The sequence below is a fragment of the Schistocerca gregaria genome, chromosome 2 (assembly GCF_023897955.1).
Source record: "Schistocerca gregaria isolate iqSchGreg1 chromosome 2, iqSchGreg1.2, whole genome shotgun sequence".
Taxonomy (NCBI): domain Eukaryota; kingdom Metazoa; phylum Arthropoda; class Insecta; order Orthoptera; family Acrididae; genus Schistocerca; species Schistocerca gregaria.
Window position 1 is genome coordinate 332,619,521 of NC_064921.1, and position 19,187 is coordinate 332,638,707.

The 19,187-nt window shown below is 40.7% G+C and overlaps 1 protein-coding gene across 1 annotated transcript in view; it reads left to right on the forward strand.

Annotated features, from left to right (window-relative positions):
* LOC126335769 (uncharacterized) overlaps window positions 1–19,187 on the forward strand; it is a 226,872-nt gene that overhangs the window by 170,503 nt on the left and 37,182 nt on the right. Inside the window, exon 6 of the mRNA XM_049999229.1 lies at window positions 4,163–4,432. Coding sequence (XP_049855186.1) covers window positions 4,163–4,432 — 270 coding nt within the window. The remainder of the gene's footprint in view (window positions 1–4,162; window positions 4,433–19,187) is intronic.

Sequence of the window (19,187 nt, forward strand, 5' to 3'; positions counted from 1 at the left end):
GGATCAACAGTGCCTTAATGAACTTGTGCATAGTATGTCACAACGAATACAGACATGCATGAATGCAAAATGACGTGCTGCTAGGTATTAGAGGTACCGGTGTGTACTGAAATCAGGACCACCACCTGTGAGGATCTCGCTGTATGGTGTTACAAGATGAAATGTGTGGTCCTCATGAGAAATAAAAAGGGCGGAAACGGTGTTTATGTTGATCTCTATTCCAATTTTCTGTACAGGTTCCGGAACTCCGAGAACCGAGGTGATGCAAAACTTTTTTGATGTGTGTATTAAACTTGGAAACTTCAAAAAAAGAATTATGAAGCAACCAGCAGAGTGGCAACATGAAAATATAGTAGTAAGAAAAGGTTTGCTCAATCGACGAGAGGCATCACAAAAATATTTAAAAACGTAGATGAGAAAGCAAGTCCCAAGAGATAAAATAAATAATAACCTTTCTTATTACAAACAAGTGAATTGATGTAAACCGGACAAAGTCTCTGAATAAAAAATGATACACAAGATTCTCAATAAACTAAAACAAACTGAACGCGAGAGCTAAGAAATCGCGCTATACAAGAGGTACACAAGAAGGTTTTGTCTAGTTAATGGTGTCCACAGACCCTGCCAGAGTTCAGAATGACAAGAAATCAAAGTTATCACTAGGCCTAGCTTACCATATAACAATTTCATTGCTCATATACGCAAGCAACGCTGATAACATATTCAAATTAGTTCAATGAATACTGCAGATAAACTGGTCAAGGTAATTTTAGTCTGTGAACTCAGAACCAAGTATAACCAAACACCCACAAAGTCACTTAATGGCTGTGCAGTTATAATGTAGGTAATCTTGCACACAGTAATTGCCAATATACACTACACAGTTCTATTGTCTGCTCTATCCTGTAAATATGATACCAGTGGTATAGCAGGCAGACTTAACAATAATTTGCACTGCAGCCGCGGGAGCGCTTTGTGTAAAACACACACACACACACACACACATATATATATATATATATATATATATATATATATATATATATATATATATATATATATAAGCGCGCACGCACACACGCAGCTCAAGACATCTCACATTCATGCTCAACAGGAACCGCAAGAAATATATTGCTGTATCACAAAAGAGCACCGAACGTGGCATATCTCCACCTTTCGGACAGCAGACTCGTATCGCCAGCCGCCGACAGAGCAAAGGATGTCCTGGTGTCTCTTCAAGTCCATCATGTTCTACTGATCCCCAGTATTCCGTCTTGCATTCAAAGTGGAGTGGCATGACTTGGCTCTCACATAATTTAATGACATTTTAAATCGCCATGGTTGCGTGACATTTCGTGACTGCACATACAGAATACCAGAAACAATGTTGACCTGGTGGACAGAAGATATTTAGATGGACGAGGGAAAGTTGACATTCAACGAGGCACATACCTAATACAGTCCAGCCACATGTCACCTTTTGTAGCTCGGACTGATGCGAGACACTCTGTAGAGAGTGAGGTTTCAGAATGTACCGACAGGAATGTGGAGCCTTGCCGACTCCAGTCCATGGTTGCGCTATGTCTGTCGACTGAGGAACCGTGAGGCGAACAGTTCGATCAAGGTGGTCACAGATTCGCGATTGGGTTTAAATCCTAGGAAGGTGGGGAGGGAGGGCAGTAGTGGCTGGTGGCCAAGGGAATACAGTAGACTAATCCTGGCTGGTCTTCGAACCACACACATACACTGCGAGCTGTGTGAGACGCTGCATTATCCTGTTGGTAGATGCCACTATGCCAGAAGAAATGAAGTGCATGTAGGGGTGGACTTGGTCCCGGAGAATAAAGACGTACTTGCGTTGAACTTTTGTGCTCCACAGGGAACGCCATGCAAACGTACCAGGCAATGGCTACATGTCGCCACTTAGTGGACGTCCAACTTTCGTCACCTATGAGTATGTGTGCATGAACCAGGCACCTGCTGCAGGGGCCCACAGGCAACAATGTTCACTGAACGATATTTTACGAGACACTGTTGTAGCTTATTTGTTCGTTTGAGGCTCAGTTGGGCGTCTGTTTGCATGTACGTCGCTCACCCCTGTCATGTATAGCCCTTGATGCACTGCAGTTACCTTGGCGCCGGTATTGTATAGCGCCGTTTTGCCATGCACAATATCACAGCGGCAAGTGAACTGTTTACTTACTTAGTCGTTTCGAAAATATTTCCGCCCTTGGCCCAAACGTCAATGATCATGCGCTTTTGGACGCCAGATAGTAATGATTGGGTGTTGTGTGATGTCCTTAGGTTAGTTAGGTTTAAGTATTTCTACGTTCTAGGGGACTAATGACCATAGACGTCAAGTCCCATAGTGCTCAGAACCATTTTTGGACGCCAGGAAGATAGCTCCGTTTCCACACTGCAACAGCGACTGTACTGTATCCATTCCACTGGTAGTGCTACCACCAGCCGTCTGTTGAGTGGTTACCGCACGTTGTAGTCGGACGCAGTGTTTCTGGACCGTGAACATGCAGAAACTAGAAAGTAAATACGTGTGCAACTTATGATTGACTATAGAACCGAGACGTACACTACTAACCGTTAAAATTGCTACACCAAGAAGAAATGCAGAAGATAAACGGGTATTCATTGGACAAATTTATTATACTAGAACTGACAAGTGATTACATTTTCACGCAATTTGGGTGCATAGATCCTGAGAAATCAGTGCCGAGAACAAGCACCTCTGGCCGTAATAACGGCCTTGATACGCGTGGGCATTGAGCCAAACAGAGTTGATATGGATTGTACAGGTACAGCTGCCCATGCAGCTTCAACACGATACCATAGTTCATCAAGAGTAGTCACTGGACTATTGTGACGAGCCAGTTGCTCGGCATCCCTTGACCAGACGTTTTCAATTGGTGAGAGATCTGGAGAATGTCCTGGCCAGGGCAGCAGTCGAACATTTTCTGTATCCAGAAAGGTCCGTACAGGACCTGCAACATGCGGTCGTGCATTATCGTGCTGAAATGTAAGGTTTCGCAGGGATCGAATGAAGGGTAGAGCCATGGGTCGTAACACATCTGAAATGTAACGTCTACCTTTAAAAGTGCCCTCAGTGCGGACAAGAGGTGACCGAGACGTGTAACCAATGGCACCCCATACCAACACGCCGGGTGATAGACCAGTATCGTGATGACGAATACACGCATCCAGTGTGCGTTCACTGTGATGTAGCCAAACACGGATGCGACCATCATGATGCTGTAAACAGAACCTGGATTCATCCGAAAAAATAACGTTTTGTCATTCGTGCACCAAAGTTCGTCGGTGAGTACACCATCGCAGGCGCTCCTGTCTGTTATGCAGCGTCTAGGGTATCCGCAGCCGTGGTCTCCGAGCTGATAGTCCATGCTGCTGCAAACGTAGTCGAACTATTCGTGCCGATGGTTGTCGTCTTGCAAAGGTCTCCATCTGTTGACTCAGGGATCGAGACGTGGCTGCACGATCCGTTACAGCCATGCGGATAAGATGCATGTCATCTCGACTGCTAGTGATACGAGGCCGTTGTGATCCAGCACGGCGTTCCGTATTACCCTCCTGAACCCACTCATTCCATATTCTGCTAACAGTCATTAGATCTCGACCAACGCGAGCAGAAATGTCGCGATACGATAAACCGCAATCGCGATAGGCTACAATCCGACTTTTATCGAAGTCGGAAACGTGGTGGTACGCATTTCTCCTCCTTGCACGAAGCATCACAACAACGTTTCACCAGGCAACGCGCGGTCAACTGTTGTTTGTGTATGAGAAATCAGTTGGAAAGTTTCCTCATGTCAGCACGTTGTAGGTGTCCCCACCGGCGCCATCCACGTGTGAGTGCTCTGAAAAGCTAATCATTTGCATATCAGAGCATCTTCTTCCTGTCGCGTCTGTAGCACGCCATCCTCGTGGTGTAGCAATTTTAATGGCCAGTAGTGTAAACAGTCATTCTGCTTACTGGTGACCTAATACAGTTGTCCTGCTGTTTCAGTATGGGATGTTCAAAGTGTATGCTTATCTTATGTGTACACTGTAGGCAGCATGTAAGAAATGCCGCAAGCTACTGTCGTCGGTTAAGTGTGCAGACAGACAGGACGTTCGCTGGTGACTGCCGTAGACGCGGTGCCGGTGGTCGGCGGAGGCTGTTCTGCCACGGGACGCGCTGCCGCTGGCGGTGCGGCTGTGCCCTGAGGCGGAGAGCGTGCGCGTGCGCTGCGACAGCGACACACCGCACGACGCGCTGGAGGCGCTGGCGCGGCTGCGGCGCGTGCGCCAACTCAGCGTCGCCTGCGTCACCAGCGGCGAGCGCAGCCTGCTCGACTTCCAGGACCTGCTGCCGCTGCTCGACGCGCACGGCCAGCGGCACCTCGTCTCGCTAGAGCTCAAGGTGCGTAGTGCACCCGCGCCGCTCCGTTGAGTCCAGTGGCTGCTCCTCGGCTTGCAACCCAATCGGATATTTGTACTTTTTTTTCAGTCGTACGTGAGGTTCAAAACTCAAATACGAGAGTCGCACCAAAAGAAATGCACACTATTTTTGTAAAAATACAGTCTATATTCTGCTTGTGTGAAAGTTTTGCAGTGTGTAGATACATCCTTCCCGCTTGTTTTCAAACTTAGTTCAACCAGTTCTTGTCAGTGGAGCCGTCACAACATGTCTTCAAGATGGCTGCTATACTTTACGTCGGTCAGAAGCAACGTGCTGTCATAAAATTCTTGTTCTGTGAAAACGAGACAGTGGGAAACATCTACAAGACGTTGAAAAAGGTGTGTGGCAATGCTGCTATCGATCGCAGTACAGTTAGTCCGTGGGGAAGCAGGTTACGTGATGAAAGCGGGCACGGCAATACTGAGGATTGTCCTCGCAGTGGCACACTTTCCAGACAATGTGCAGAGAGTTAACGAATTGTTGTCTGCTGACAGACGCATCACAGTAAACGAATTGTCATGCTGCGTTGGGATAGGGGAAGGAAGTGTTTGGAGAATGCTGAAAATGTTGGCGTTGGAAAAGGTTTGTGCCAGGTGGGTTCCCAGGATGTTGATAGTGGCTCATAAAGAAACAATAAAAACGGTATGCAACGATCTCTTGGAACAGTACGAGAATGGTGGAGATGAATTTCTTGGAAGAATTGTGACTATCATCTCTTTGAGAAACGGAAAGACTCTCTTCGTGGAACAAGATTTGATGATGATGACTCCCTTGTGCACGCTGCCAAACAGTGGCTCTAACAGGTTTGTACAGCATTTTACCGTGCGGGTATACAGGTGCTGGTTCCAAGACGAGGTAAGGCAGTTGAGAGGAATGGAAATTACATGGAGAAATAAAAATATTGTTCCTAAGGGATGTATCTACACACTGTAAAACTTTCAAACATGTAGAATAGAAGATGGATTTAAACAAAATAGTGTGCATTTATTTTGGAGTGATCCTCGTATCAGTCACCCGAAGCAGTTAGATGCAACTCCAGAAATTCTCGAGAAAATCAAGTTTTCCGCTCGAGCCTTATACCCTAGAACACGACTCTCCAAACCGCGGCGCTCAGGGTGTAAGCGGACCATAAAGTGAGCATTTAACACACGATCGGTAAAAAACTAACTTCCATAAAACATAATGTCAGTATTTTCAATTTGAAACTCCCCCCGCACGATGTTATTCTATCAATGGTCCACGAGGGTTCCTTGTTATTATTTCTTTTTTTTTGCCTCAGCTAACATTATGTGCGACTTAGATGTACTTGTCTTCTTCCGCTGTGCTCCAGGTTGGCTCAAATGGCTGTGAGCACTGATGGACTCAACTGCTGTGGTCATAAGTCCCCTAGAACTTATAACTAACTGACCTAAGGACATCACACACATCCATGCCCGAGGCAGGATTCGAACCTGTGACCGTAGCGGTCACGTGGTTCAGGACTGTAGCGCCTAGAACCGCTCGGCCACCTCGGCCGGCTGTGCTCCAGGTAGTTAACAGGTTGGACACAAGTGTCGTACAACAGTGTCCTATTTTTGATGAGGCTTGTGTACTACGCGCCTACCACGTCCGTGGCCCAAATTCAATCAGTGGCTATGATGAAGTTTTACACCATTCTGCATTTGCATAAACATTTCCATGAAGCACGAAATACGTAAGGATGAAAAAAATTTAACTCTCTTTTAATTTAAACACCCTTTACCAAAAATTCAGGGATTAAGAATTTATATGTGCGATGACAATGGAATTTTTGTGCCCAGTGCGTTATTGTAAATAAGAAGGCCTGCGTTTTTCATAAAAAAAACGATGGTTTGCTATATGTTAATCAGCATGTATATGATGAATTTTATATTTTAGTGATGCATGTACTTGAACGAAACGGAAAGTAACGTAAGAAATAATGACTGAAACAAGACTCGATTCAGTGATCACCAGTTTCGACAGCTACTGATTTTTTTCCGGTCTCAGCGTATGTTGTGCTTCACAGTTCAAATGGTTCTGAGCACTCTGGGACTTGACATCTGAGGTCATCAGTCCCTTAGAACTCAGAATTAGTTAAACATAACTAACCTAAGGACATCACACACATTTACGCCCAAGGAGTCGAACCTGCGACAGTTTCAGTCGCGTGGTTCCGGACTGAAGCGCCTAGAACCGCAGGGCCACAATGCTTCACGGAAATTATACGAGAAGATGCACCGTTGTTTACAAATTTGCATCGGCCAGGAATCTAAGATCCCCTACGTTCTAGGTGAGCATTCTATCAGAGGGCCATGCTGCCTGTGGAGACAAACCGACCTTCGACCAGCATATTTGAGGTGGTCGGAAAACTTCGAAGTCGATTTTCTTGAGATTTTTTGAGCGTAGCATCTAAAGACTTCGCGAGATTAAATTTGAGTTCTGAATTTCATGTCCCGGTACCTGATAAGGTAGGTAAGCAGGATACTGGCCGCTGGAATGGAAGTACTGAATGCAAGCCGGGGATATATGAAAAATATATATATTTTTTTCTTTGCCAAGGCACTAAAAACGGAATATACTTATAGCATGCATAAAACGATTAAGCAAAATATGATCTGTCAGACAAGCTTAACAATCTGAATCCTAAAACAGAGAGTCAGAAAAAATGCCTAGACAGACTTTAATTAAAGCAAAACGTCACTTGATTTGAAATCTAAAACTACAAAAACTTTTTCAGTGCAAACAAATTGAGAAAATTCCGATAATTGCACATGCATGCACACAGGAGCCATGATTTCACTTAGGATTCAACAACACGTGGTAGTGAGAAGCATTTTCACAGAACCAGTTTTACGTGAGTGTAATTGTTGTAGAACAAGACTCCGATGTCATCAGCTATTTGCTCAATAATTAGACAAAAGGAAAATTTCACAATATTAAGAACAATGCACGACATGGTGGTCTCACGTTCATCCCCTTAGTTCGCCGGAGCACCGGACTACGCGCACGATAACTTCAATAATATTACACAAACAGATTGAGTTCACCAAATATTAATTAGTACATCATACATTTACGTCTGCTGATGAACAAGGTAGTGTGAATCAAATGATCAAGACTTAGGCTTAAGTTTAACACATTCACTAACAAGAACATAAAACAGTAAAAATCACCTGAGGTGCCTGTGAAAATAAATTTAAAAACAGCTTTTCAAAAGCTCAAGCAAATATTCAAAATGTAAAGTTACGCTGCACCCTCATTTTAGGGGAAATTAAAACTTTCAAACCTTAAACAAATATTCACAATTTGACAACAGTAAGGCTACACTGTGCCACCCTTAAAGGAAGGTTAAAACTTCACAAATTTTAAACGAAGTTCAGAGTTGTAAGGTTACTCTCAACCATACCGAAACGGTGAACACAAAATCTTCCCAGTCGGCCTCGGTTCAGAGGAGAAGATCCTGAGTTAAAATGACCTACTATAAGAAGCGAAGAATAAATTCTATAGAACGTGACATCCAGAAGGGGACTAACAACAAGGGGACACACCAAAGCCAGATGAAATAACAATTAGGTCGACGTCGTGTAAGGAAACAGGGCGCTGTAATAGTAAGCATGGCTGGTGAGAACCGAAGAACAACTATTAACGTTCAAATAAAGTGGCTCATCGGTGAGGGTGGTAGCAAGCAGACCGGCGTGTGGACTCAACATTGCAAGATATTCCGTAAAACGGAACATACTGAACCGACGAAACCTAATTCCACCATGCGACCCGCTGCTCCTACGTAGCGTTCTGACAGCTGCTTGCCGCTCCACACCCACTACTGCAGCCCGCTGCTCCTTCGCAAACGCAGCCGTACCGCCGGCAGTCAGCCCCGCCCTTTGTTAGTCGCCCGAATACCACCTGTCCACCAGCTCCAGCACTATGACCAAAACTCTGCGGTGGCTAGTAATTAACATTTTAGGTCCGTAGCCGCCTCCATAATCATCGCAAAACCAAATGCTCCCGTGACTTCTCATCATTTATGGGGTAACACAACTCACCAAAATTTCATCCCCTAGCGCACCTAGAATTATGAAAAATATACCTGTTATACCAGTAGCACCAAATGGGTCATTTTTGACCCATACCTATTTTGAAGCAGTTTAATATCAGCAACACTGGTTTTCAGACACTAGCTAGTTATTTGTTCTTGTGTTTTAGTTCATTGATTGCAGTAAGCAAGAAAATACGCAGAGCATTTTAGAATATTTCACGAATATTTGGTACTTACTTTATTTTTCACTAAAAGTAAAAATACTATTAATACTCACATAAACAATATGTCTTGATTCTGTCTCAGTCTTTTTATAAAGAAAACATTATAACATTGTTTTACTTACTCGTTTTAACGACGATTTATGAAAGATTGTGGAATTTCTTCCGTAAAATTTAAATTAAAAATTTACGTTTGACAGTGTAGTATGCATTTTAGAGACGTACTGTCAATATGAAGACACTCAAAACACCACCAGCATACGAATGAAACAATTGTTTTCTAGTGTGGGTCAAAAATTACCCGCATGGTACTACTAGGGTTCGGCGAAGTCCGGTACTTCTAGTGCTAAGATGATGGTAATTAAGAGCCCACTAACAGACTTGACATAAGATCTCTGGATAACGATACGGACGCTACATTCCCGGAATGCATGCAACAGTACCACATACATAAAAGACTACACAAATCCGATAAATCGACTACCGTGTGGTCTCCTTGTGAGACACATACTAGTTGACTGTCACTCTCGATTCATTAAAGAATCGATTTCCCAAGTATATAACGGCGACAAACGACTGATAAGTTCACAAATGAGCTAATCTATTAAATATCTGACAGTAAGCACGTGATCTAGAAAAACGTTATGCTTCGTTACCTAAGTTTGCGAATATAAAAATATATGACATAAGTAGCCGTATATTTCGGTTATATTAACTTAGAAGCTTAAAGATTTTACGTTGACAAGGGACCATAGACCTATTTGACATAAATTTCAACTTGATACATTTAACTGCTCCTGAGAAAAAAGGGTCTTAACAGACGGGCAGACAGATGAACAACAAACTGATCCTATAAGGGTGCCATCTTTAAATGAATTTCTTTGAATATTACAAAATAATGATTCCAGTTTTACTTTTACTCAAGTTCTAAAGCTGTTTGTGCAAGAATGAAAATATTATGGTCCATCGAACTTAGCAAACATTTTCACGTTGCAGTGGATTTTTGTTTAACTGGACATACCCAGACTAGCTTTGAAGCATAATACCATCTTTACCATATGAAAATGTTGTCTTTTTTATATTGCTAAGCTCTCATGAAAATTATCCAGTTTTAAATACACTTTACGATATTTTCAGGATTTATCACATATTTGAATGAAAAAGCTACAGCTTGTATCCACCTATGAATGCACAAGATAAAATCTATAATCTCCTTTTATCCTGTGTATGGAATGCTGTGAAAAGAAACACGTTATTATTTTCGTTCACCTCTACCTGTACCCTTTTTAGGATGTGGTCGTTATTGCGATCGTATATTTAAATCTGCCGCTGCTGCAGACTGCTCCGCACCGCCAGCGATATCCAATAAAATGCTGAAATTTCTTAAATAAAATGGGCAATGTCCGGTGCGAACTTCGCAGTAATTGTGACAAACAGATTTTTCTAGATAAATATATTTTAACAGAAACAATTAAAATCTTTACACACCTTTTACAATCCCATCTACAAATGGCGTCGATCATTGACTTATAACAAATGAAGACTACTTAAGACCCTAATGCGACAGCACGGGTTCCTCTCCCATTCAGTCCGTGCAGAAGACAAGCGATCCCATTACAATGTATTGTCTATTTATATCTTAACTAATTCTTGTACAGTCATTGTCATTTTGATTACATATCGTTTCTTCTGTGGCGGTTTTAACATCCACCGCCACAGATAGTATTTCACGCCCTTTGAATAATCATTTATAATACCAAAATTTATAATTATATTTTTCCTCACAAAATTAAGCGTCCTTTTGAATTTCAATTAAGAGAAATACATATAAAATATTTGTTTCAGTGAGCATCATACATCGAAATGTTCTTTTAACTTTCACTTTGTATGCGTGCTGCCAGAGAACGTTACAGTATTTAACAAAGAGTCAAATCTAACAAAAATTCTCCCCGTTTCTGCTATTTTCAGAAGACACAGAGAAACGCATTAAACCCACAAGATAACTTCATATTTGGTTGCTCTCACCAAATGTGTATATTATTTTCACCAGCACAGGAAGTTGAACATTAATACATAGTGGCAAAATGTCAACCCTCCACACTTTATACCTATACGTTTCTTAATTATGACTGAAATTGTAGAACGTCGCCAGCGTATGACTACCCTATTATATTTCGAAAAACGTCTGTTGAGTTACTTTTCAGACAACATCCTACGACATGGAGCATGGAATGTCAGAAGATTGGACGCAGTGAAAAACCTAGAAAGAGAAAAAGCAAAGGCGCAGTCTTGATACAGTGGGCGTCAGTGAGGTGAAACGGAAAGAAGATAAAAATTCCTTTTCAGACGAATATAAGGTAACATCAAAATCAGCAGAAAATGATACAACGGGAGTAGGATTCGACATGAATAAGAAAGTAGGAGAGAGAGTACTTTGAACCATTCAATGATAGGGTTGTTCTCGTGAAATAAGAGAGCAAATCGAGGCCTACAACGTCACTTCAGGTATAGAAGCCAACGTCACAAGCAGAAGCTGAAGAGGTAGAGAAAATATATGCGAGAAAGTGAATGGGTAATTCAGTATGTATACGGAGATGAAAATTAATGATGAGAGATTGGAAGACGGTTGCGGGAGAATGGGGCAAGGCACTAGGAATGAGAGTGAAGATAGGTTAGTATGTATCGAAGAAGGAATGACCACCATAAAATAATTGGAATAAAAATTTAAAGAGAAATGATGACAGTGATAAGATAAGCTGACGACATTGCTGTCTTTAGTGAGACTAAAGTTGAGTTACAAGAGCTGTTCGAATTAAATGAACAGACTTATGAGTACAGACAACGAAATGAAAGTAAGCTGGAAAAAGGCAAATGTAATGAGAAGAGCGAGAAACTGAACATCAGAACTGGAGAGCACCTTGAAAGCACAACAGTCCATGACGGCAGAAGCAAGAAGGACAAAACGCAGACTAAAACTGACAAAAAGGGTATTCCTGTGAAAGGGAAGTCTACTGGTATGAGACATATGCCTTAACGTTAGGAAGAAATTTCCGAGAAGGTTCGTTTGGAGCACGGAATTGTTTGGTAGTGAAAAAAAGACAGTGGGAGATTCGTAAAAGGACAAAATCGAAACGTTTGAGGTGAGTTTCTGCACAGGGATGCTGAAGATTAAGTGGACTGCTAATATAGGGAAGGAGAGCGCCCTCTGCAGAAATGACGTAAAGAGTAAATACCGAAAACACTGACAAGAAGGGTCAAAATGACCGGATGTTTGTTAAGGCATCAAGGAATAACATCAAATTAAGTAGCGGGACCTGTGTAGAGGGTAAAACTGTGAAGGAAGACTGAGATTGGAACACATTCATCAACTAATTCCTCAGTTCATAGGCTGCAAGTACTACTCTGAAATGAATAGGCTGGTGCAGGAGAGCAATACGTGGCGGGCCACATCAAACCAGTCAGGACATTTATGGAAATCACGCAAGTAGCCATGTAAGGAACCTTCCTTACGACGATAAACTTGCTGTAGTTCCCCTCCGATTATGATTAAAAGAATTATTTATTTATTTCTGCACTGTGCAGTTTCAAGGAAATAATTTTATTCTTTGAAAGGAATACTATCATCCACTAATCTTACCAAAGTTTTGTATCATTGTGGTCAATACATCTTTAAAACAGACACAGTAATAATATCAAAACTCTTATTTCACAGGACCTTTGTGAAATTCCTAAATATACATAATAGGGAAAAATCTATGCCTGATACCGCAAGATCATTTACACCAGCATAGCCCAACAACAACAAAAAGGAATCTGACGTCATCAATTGAAATCCGCATACATCCGAATGGTGTCAGTCATTGTATACAGTTTCTCACACTAAGCTAATAGTAGAATTTAATAGATACTGAAACTAACTAAATGGAAGGGAATGTTGCTTAACCACATTCCAAACTAAATGACTAATCAAATTGCAAACAAGTGAGGTAAAAGATAGTGCGGCAAAGAGAGTACATTTCATCTGTTGCCCTACTCTGCGTTAACTTTGGAATCAGCCATGGTCCACATATCAGTGAGTTGTAGATAACTTCAGAATTAAATGTGTATTCCGTGCAGCCAGGCGGAAATGGGGAGAAATGGTTGTGTATTTGTAAAACGACCGTGAATAGGAACAGAAAGCAATTTGAAGTCTTTGATCTCGCCTCTCCCTTTCCGTTACTAAAATTGCTTAATAAAAAATATAAACACCCAGAAAATGTGCCTTGATGTCAATGTAACTAAGTACATGAACACGCCATCAGAAGGTACGTAAATGGTTACGAATGCAGTTGTCCATGTCATGTACGATGACCACCAGAGGACAATAGTGTTGTTCGAGTTTAGTGTTGTTACCAGGCTTGATGCTGAAAGTGTAAGATGTCGAGCGATCTCCGCGAAGTTCTTTAGTTAGTTACTTGTTCCATAGATATGATGTACGATAAAAGTTATAAAATGCAACGATTCAACACAATAAACATAGAACAGTTTATGTACAGCTAAGGAAAAACAAAAATAAATATGACTAAGTGTTGGCGATTTATAGTTTTTTAATTGACCACTACTGCTGAAGAATTTCTCATTGGTATAGTAGGAGCTGTCAAGAAGAGGCTTCTCTAATTTATATTTGAAAATATTACTTCTATATTTCGGGCATTATATTCCCATTGGTTGTTTAACTAAGTGTTTTATGGCTGCATATTTCACCCCCTTCTTATACAAAAGCTAGATTCATTAAAGTGCAAGGCAGATCATTTTTCCTTCCAGTCCTGTACTTGTGAATATACCTGTTACTCTCAAACTTAGGTGCACTGTCGCCAACAAAGCTCATACGCCAACAAATGTACTGTGAGGCTGTTGGTAATATTCCAAGCTGCTTAAAGATTAGAAGCAACATCTACGTGTGCATACTATGCGCAAAATTCTTATTAGTTTCTTCCGCAAAATGAATACGTTTTGGCTAAATATGCCCCAGACATCACTGAATGAAAATATGCAGAATATGTTAACTTACTGAGTTCTATATGCCCAAAGCTGGCAACTATTCTTACGGCAAAAGTAGCCGAATCGAAATGTTTTAGCAAGTCTGCTGTATGGTTTTTCCTATTTAGGTTTCCATCAATATTTACACTCAAGACAGAATATTCTACTATGCTGAATTTCGTTCTTGGTATACTCTATTAATAGGTGGTAGGATATTTCTTACAGTACAAAAGGGGTTGACCAACGTTTAAAAATAGCTCATTTGAGCAAAGCATCCAGTAACTTTCACAGGAACACCATTTACTATTTTCTGTGTTGAATCTTCTTTGCTCGGATTCAGAGCAATGTTTGTATAATCAGAATACAAGACTAAGTATGCTTCCTGCTCAAATGACGTAACAGATCGGTAACATAAAGCTAGAACAACAGTGGGCTAATGATCAAACCCTGCGCGATTTCCATTATGACTTTCACACGCACATAATGTGGCATCCCTTTTGTATTACCCGAACAGCCTAAGAAAACTTACTGCATTCCGTTTCATAAATAAGAACTAAATGAGGCGTTTCCTAAACTATAAAGTCCCTAAGAAGTTAACTGCTATAACAGAATATTATTTGACACAATCAGATGTCTTTGATAAGTCAGAAAATGTCATAGATGGTGATATTTCATCAGTAAATATTTTATTATGCGCTGAGCATTGCGGACTCAGCAGAATGACCCTTTCGAAATTCAGGCTGTGATTAGCTAACTGTCCTGTTATTATGTGGAGGCTGACAACACTGGAGGGCTCTACCTTCTCCAAAAAGTTTTAAAATGAGGCAAGGTGGCGTGACACTGGATCGTAATTATTGACATCTGTTGAGTCACCCTTTTGTACAGATGACTAACAATTGCATACATCAATTTTCGTGGAAGTAACACTGCATTAATCATGCATTACTTAAGTGAGTAATAACATTATATATTGTAGTGTTACTGATTTATTTGGTCTTTAGTGTATACTGGACTCCTGTTCTTAACTTTCATGTGTGTATGTCCTGTTATGTGAACGTTCTTTCAACTGAACAATGCAAGTGGTGTGCTTACTGAAACGCTATAATTAGAAAACAAACTGTATACTGAAAAAATTATGTGAAATTTTGTATTGTGCAGTGCAAGGAACAGTATTACAACGCTTTGCGTCACTGTACGTGTCTTTCAGCTATAACACACAAAACTGACAATTAAAAATTCGAACATGAAATTAGAAACTGAAATTTGAAAGATTTTGTGAACCCAGACTAAGTAAAAATCGGAACATTTAATGACACGCACGAGAACATGTAACACCGCACTGTAAGACTAAGGATGTCTCAGAAAAGAAATGAGATCTGAATCAAACTTTAGCCGAGCTGACCCTGATGACTCTAAATAACCTTATCGTGGTGTAACAATGATGTTAAATTACCCTAACAAACTTTAGTGACTCACCTTTGGGCAAGGAAATTCGGTACAGTTCGAAAATGGTGAATGTTAAAATGCAGTGCAACGGCAAACTGTCTAAAGAAAACCTGCAATGCAAGGAAAAGCATGAATGATATAGAAGAATTTAAAACTGTATTATAAATCTGAAATTTTTCTCTTACAACAATCTTTTTTTATTTCTCATATAAAAAAATATAACTTTCCCGTGAAATATGTTAATGAAATGGTAAATGACTGTTGAATCTATAGCTCTTAGTCCAGTCCATGTGAGCAGATAATTTTGTTTAATCATCTCTAGAGAATCAAACAAAACGATATGCATCAGTGGAGAAAAATCATACCGAAATATACCTTCCAGAATCTCGACACAATTTACACGTGAACAAGAAATGCAGTCACAAAATTTCGCTAAGATATTGACACTTTTAATATCAGTCTTTAAAAATAATATTTCCAAAATCAACTTCCTCTGAGTTTCCATCTCAGTATTCTGCTAGTTATTTCCAGACCACTGAGCAGAGTGAGCAAGCTCTCCCACTTAACATTCATGAAAGCTAAATAGCCAAAGATCATACTGCTTGTAATCAGAACCTCTGTGGCGTGACATATTGACTGTTAGAATCTTCTGTCTGATAATACAAACGACGTAGAAGTATGGAGTATGACTCATCACGAAAAAGATAACTTACATCCCTCTAATCGAATTCCAAAAATAAGCGAGAAACCTTATAATAGGCCCACAACTCTTTATTCATATTGGAGATACGTATTATCCATCTCATATCAACTTTTACTTTTTTTATTCGTCATGATCTTTCTTATTTCAGCTGGAATGTGAAATTAATTTCTGTTTCACTGAGTGACCTCTGTATTGCCTCTTCAGTGTTCTGTTTTGCTCTATCGTTTGAACTACTTGCTCAGGTTTTCTCGTCTATTTTTTAAAAAGTAATTACGAAAAATATTTGCTTCACACATTTTCTTCGGAATGTCACAGTTCTCTTTAATCGAAACAGTGCCATCTTCTATGGCTTCTTTCCTTGTCTCCTTGTTCACAATACTAAATACTGATTATATTATTAAAATATCTGCCACACGCCTGTTTTGTACAATGTCAAAGTTCTGTTTAACAGAAACAGTGTCCTCTTCTATGGCTTTTTCCCCTTCTTTCTATTAAAAATTTGTCTTACTAATTTGATTTTGTTACCTGACGTGTGTTTCAGACAAGATGTACGTACTCCTGGATATTTCTTAGAATTTCCAATTTTATATAACCTTACTGTTTACCGTAAGAAGGTATTTGTGAGTCACTAATTGTACTAGCTGTTTCGTACAGTTGGTTTCTTCGGTGTGAAGAGACTCTGATACCTGGAGGGTTCAAAGGTTTCTTTAATGATGTGCCGTTATTGCATTTCATTATCTGTGTGGGAAAACTAGTATGAATATTAATATATGTGTTGAATTTATAGCTAGCATTAGGTTGATTATAGATCTCACCCGACTCAAGATTTTTTAAACTTTCAGTAAAATATTAGGTATAGCTTGTAGTTCATGAGAACTATTCCTTTCTTAAGTTGTTAACGAACTGCGCGAGTGCATAGAGCTTAGTTACGTAACGTGCCTAAATGAATCGAGCTCTGATAACCCGTTTAAGACTGGACAGGCTTGTCTCTCTTTAACTTGTGCTTCTTGATGACTGTGTTACCTGTAGTGTTGCTACTATTTTGAGCCACACGGTTATTGTAGTTTATGACTGACCCAAGTTATAATTGGATAAAAGCAACTCCAAATCACTTATCTTGTCACAGCCCTTCAAGAAATTCACTTTAAAATCACCACAAATTAGTAATCCCTTTCTTCTGGACACATTCTCTGAGACGCGGAGAACTCAGGTGAGGCAGCATTACCAGCATCTGACAGAGTTGAAAAGAAGCCTCATTGAGGGTCTTCATTTGGTCGGCTCGACGAATCCAGATGTATAGTACATTCTCTGCAACGTGTTGCACTGGTCGCGAACAAACAGTGCAGGCCTATCGTTGTCAAGTTTCTGGTCGCCCACGTATGACGACCAAATGGGACGATCTCCGTACTGCGCACCAAACACACTGTGACTCCTCCGTATCTAGGTCTGCCATCCTAGAAACACATTTTGTGTCACCGTGCACCTTTGGCTGAGGTTACTAGTTCCCGATCAAGGGAACTGCCACCCCATGCACCATCCTGTAATTAGGATGCAATTCACACAACAACACAAACGACTACGTTTGGAGCAATGCCGTAACCGTAAAGCATTGACGGATGGTGTACGTTGTCATATTGTGTTCAGCGATGAATCGCGGTTCTGCGCTACCCGGATGACTATGGTCAGAGAGTATGGCGACGATCTAGGGAGAGGTTGCATTCTTCCAATGTTTTGGAAATGCACAGCGGCGTTAGTCCTGATGTCATGGTGTAGAGAGGCATCAGTCACTGCTGGTAGTGACTTTACGCCACAATGATTATGTCACGGACATCCTGAGCACTCACAAGATACCTGCGACAGTAACGTGGTGCGATTTTACAACACAATGCTTGTACACACATTGTAAGTGTCCCTAGGAAATGTCTTCGTGGTGTGGAGGTACTCCCGTAGCCAGCAAACCCCCAAATCCGTCCCCGATAGAGCGTGTGTGGGACCAGCTCGAATATCAACTCCTTCCCATGTTAGTACCCAGACTATCAAGTACCTGTTACAATAGTTGCGGACCAGCTTGCCTCACGAGAATATGCAACACCAATATGACACCATTTCTAACCAATCAGAGGACCTAGTTGTCTGTAAATTTGACTCAATCACATAGTCACTGAAATAACGTTATTTACCCTCTAAACCCATGAAATTTCATATCGTTTGCTCCTCCCCATCTGGGTGCTTTTCTTGCGAGGCAGCTTAGTGTTAAAATTGTGTTTGGAGTAGTAAAGGGTACGCTAAAAGTGCGTCCTGATAAAGAACATGGCCCGAAAACATATCTAAGGGCGGTTACAAATCATAAAATTTACCACCCTTTGCGCAAGTTGACTATAGAATAGTTGAATTTTTACTGAGTGCCTTGGCAGTAGGTGAGAACCCCAAAGTATAGGATCATTTGTAAATAATATCCATGGAATACGATAGAACCATGAATACGATAAACATTTGTGATAGATTGAGAACTGAAGAAACTTACTTTCATGAAATAAAACTGAAATCGCTTGTAAGGTTAACTTCACATTAAAAGAAATAAAGTTAAAGTGGTTTTGACGTAACAATTTGTCTGCAAGGTTCCTAAATGAGGACAGTAATGTTAGTGATGCATGAGACCAGCACACAGCAAAGTGTCATATCAAGTTAATGGGACGCTCAATTTCAAAGAACGAAAGCGCTTTCAGTTTAAGAAAATCTGATATTAAGGTTAACTATAGAACATCATAGTCACTGAGTAGCAGAAGTAAACCTGTCCGATAATATCTATTTAGTTTCTAATTAGTGCGAAAAGTTTGTAGGAAAACAGTGCATCACTATTTATAAGACTGCAGCACATCGCGACTCTCAGCAAAAAGGAAATTTTCTACTCATTTGAGTGTCTAACAGTTATCGACATTTAAAGTTCTAGCAGACCGCCAGCAGCTATCATCAACAAACTATGAAACACCAACACCTCGCTGCGGTATAGCCTTTCTCACTCCTCGCTGCCGTCCTGGTGCTCAAAATCTGTGTCTAGAACTGCCTACGCCAAACCTTCACATAAATCACCACTATGACTCAGATACTACCGTCATTGTCGATGTGTGTCTAAGGATCCAAAGCATTGGCGCATCTCGCTGCCGTCACCGCCCTGCTTTCAGTTTTATGCCCATCGTTCAAATTTTACATTCACTTCATCAGAAGTATTCATCTATAAAAATGTTCTTGTTCTTCAATTCAATTTATTGTACCCTGCTTTCCAGGTCTATC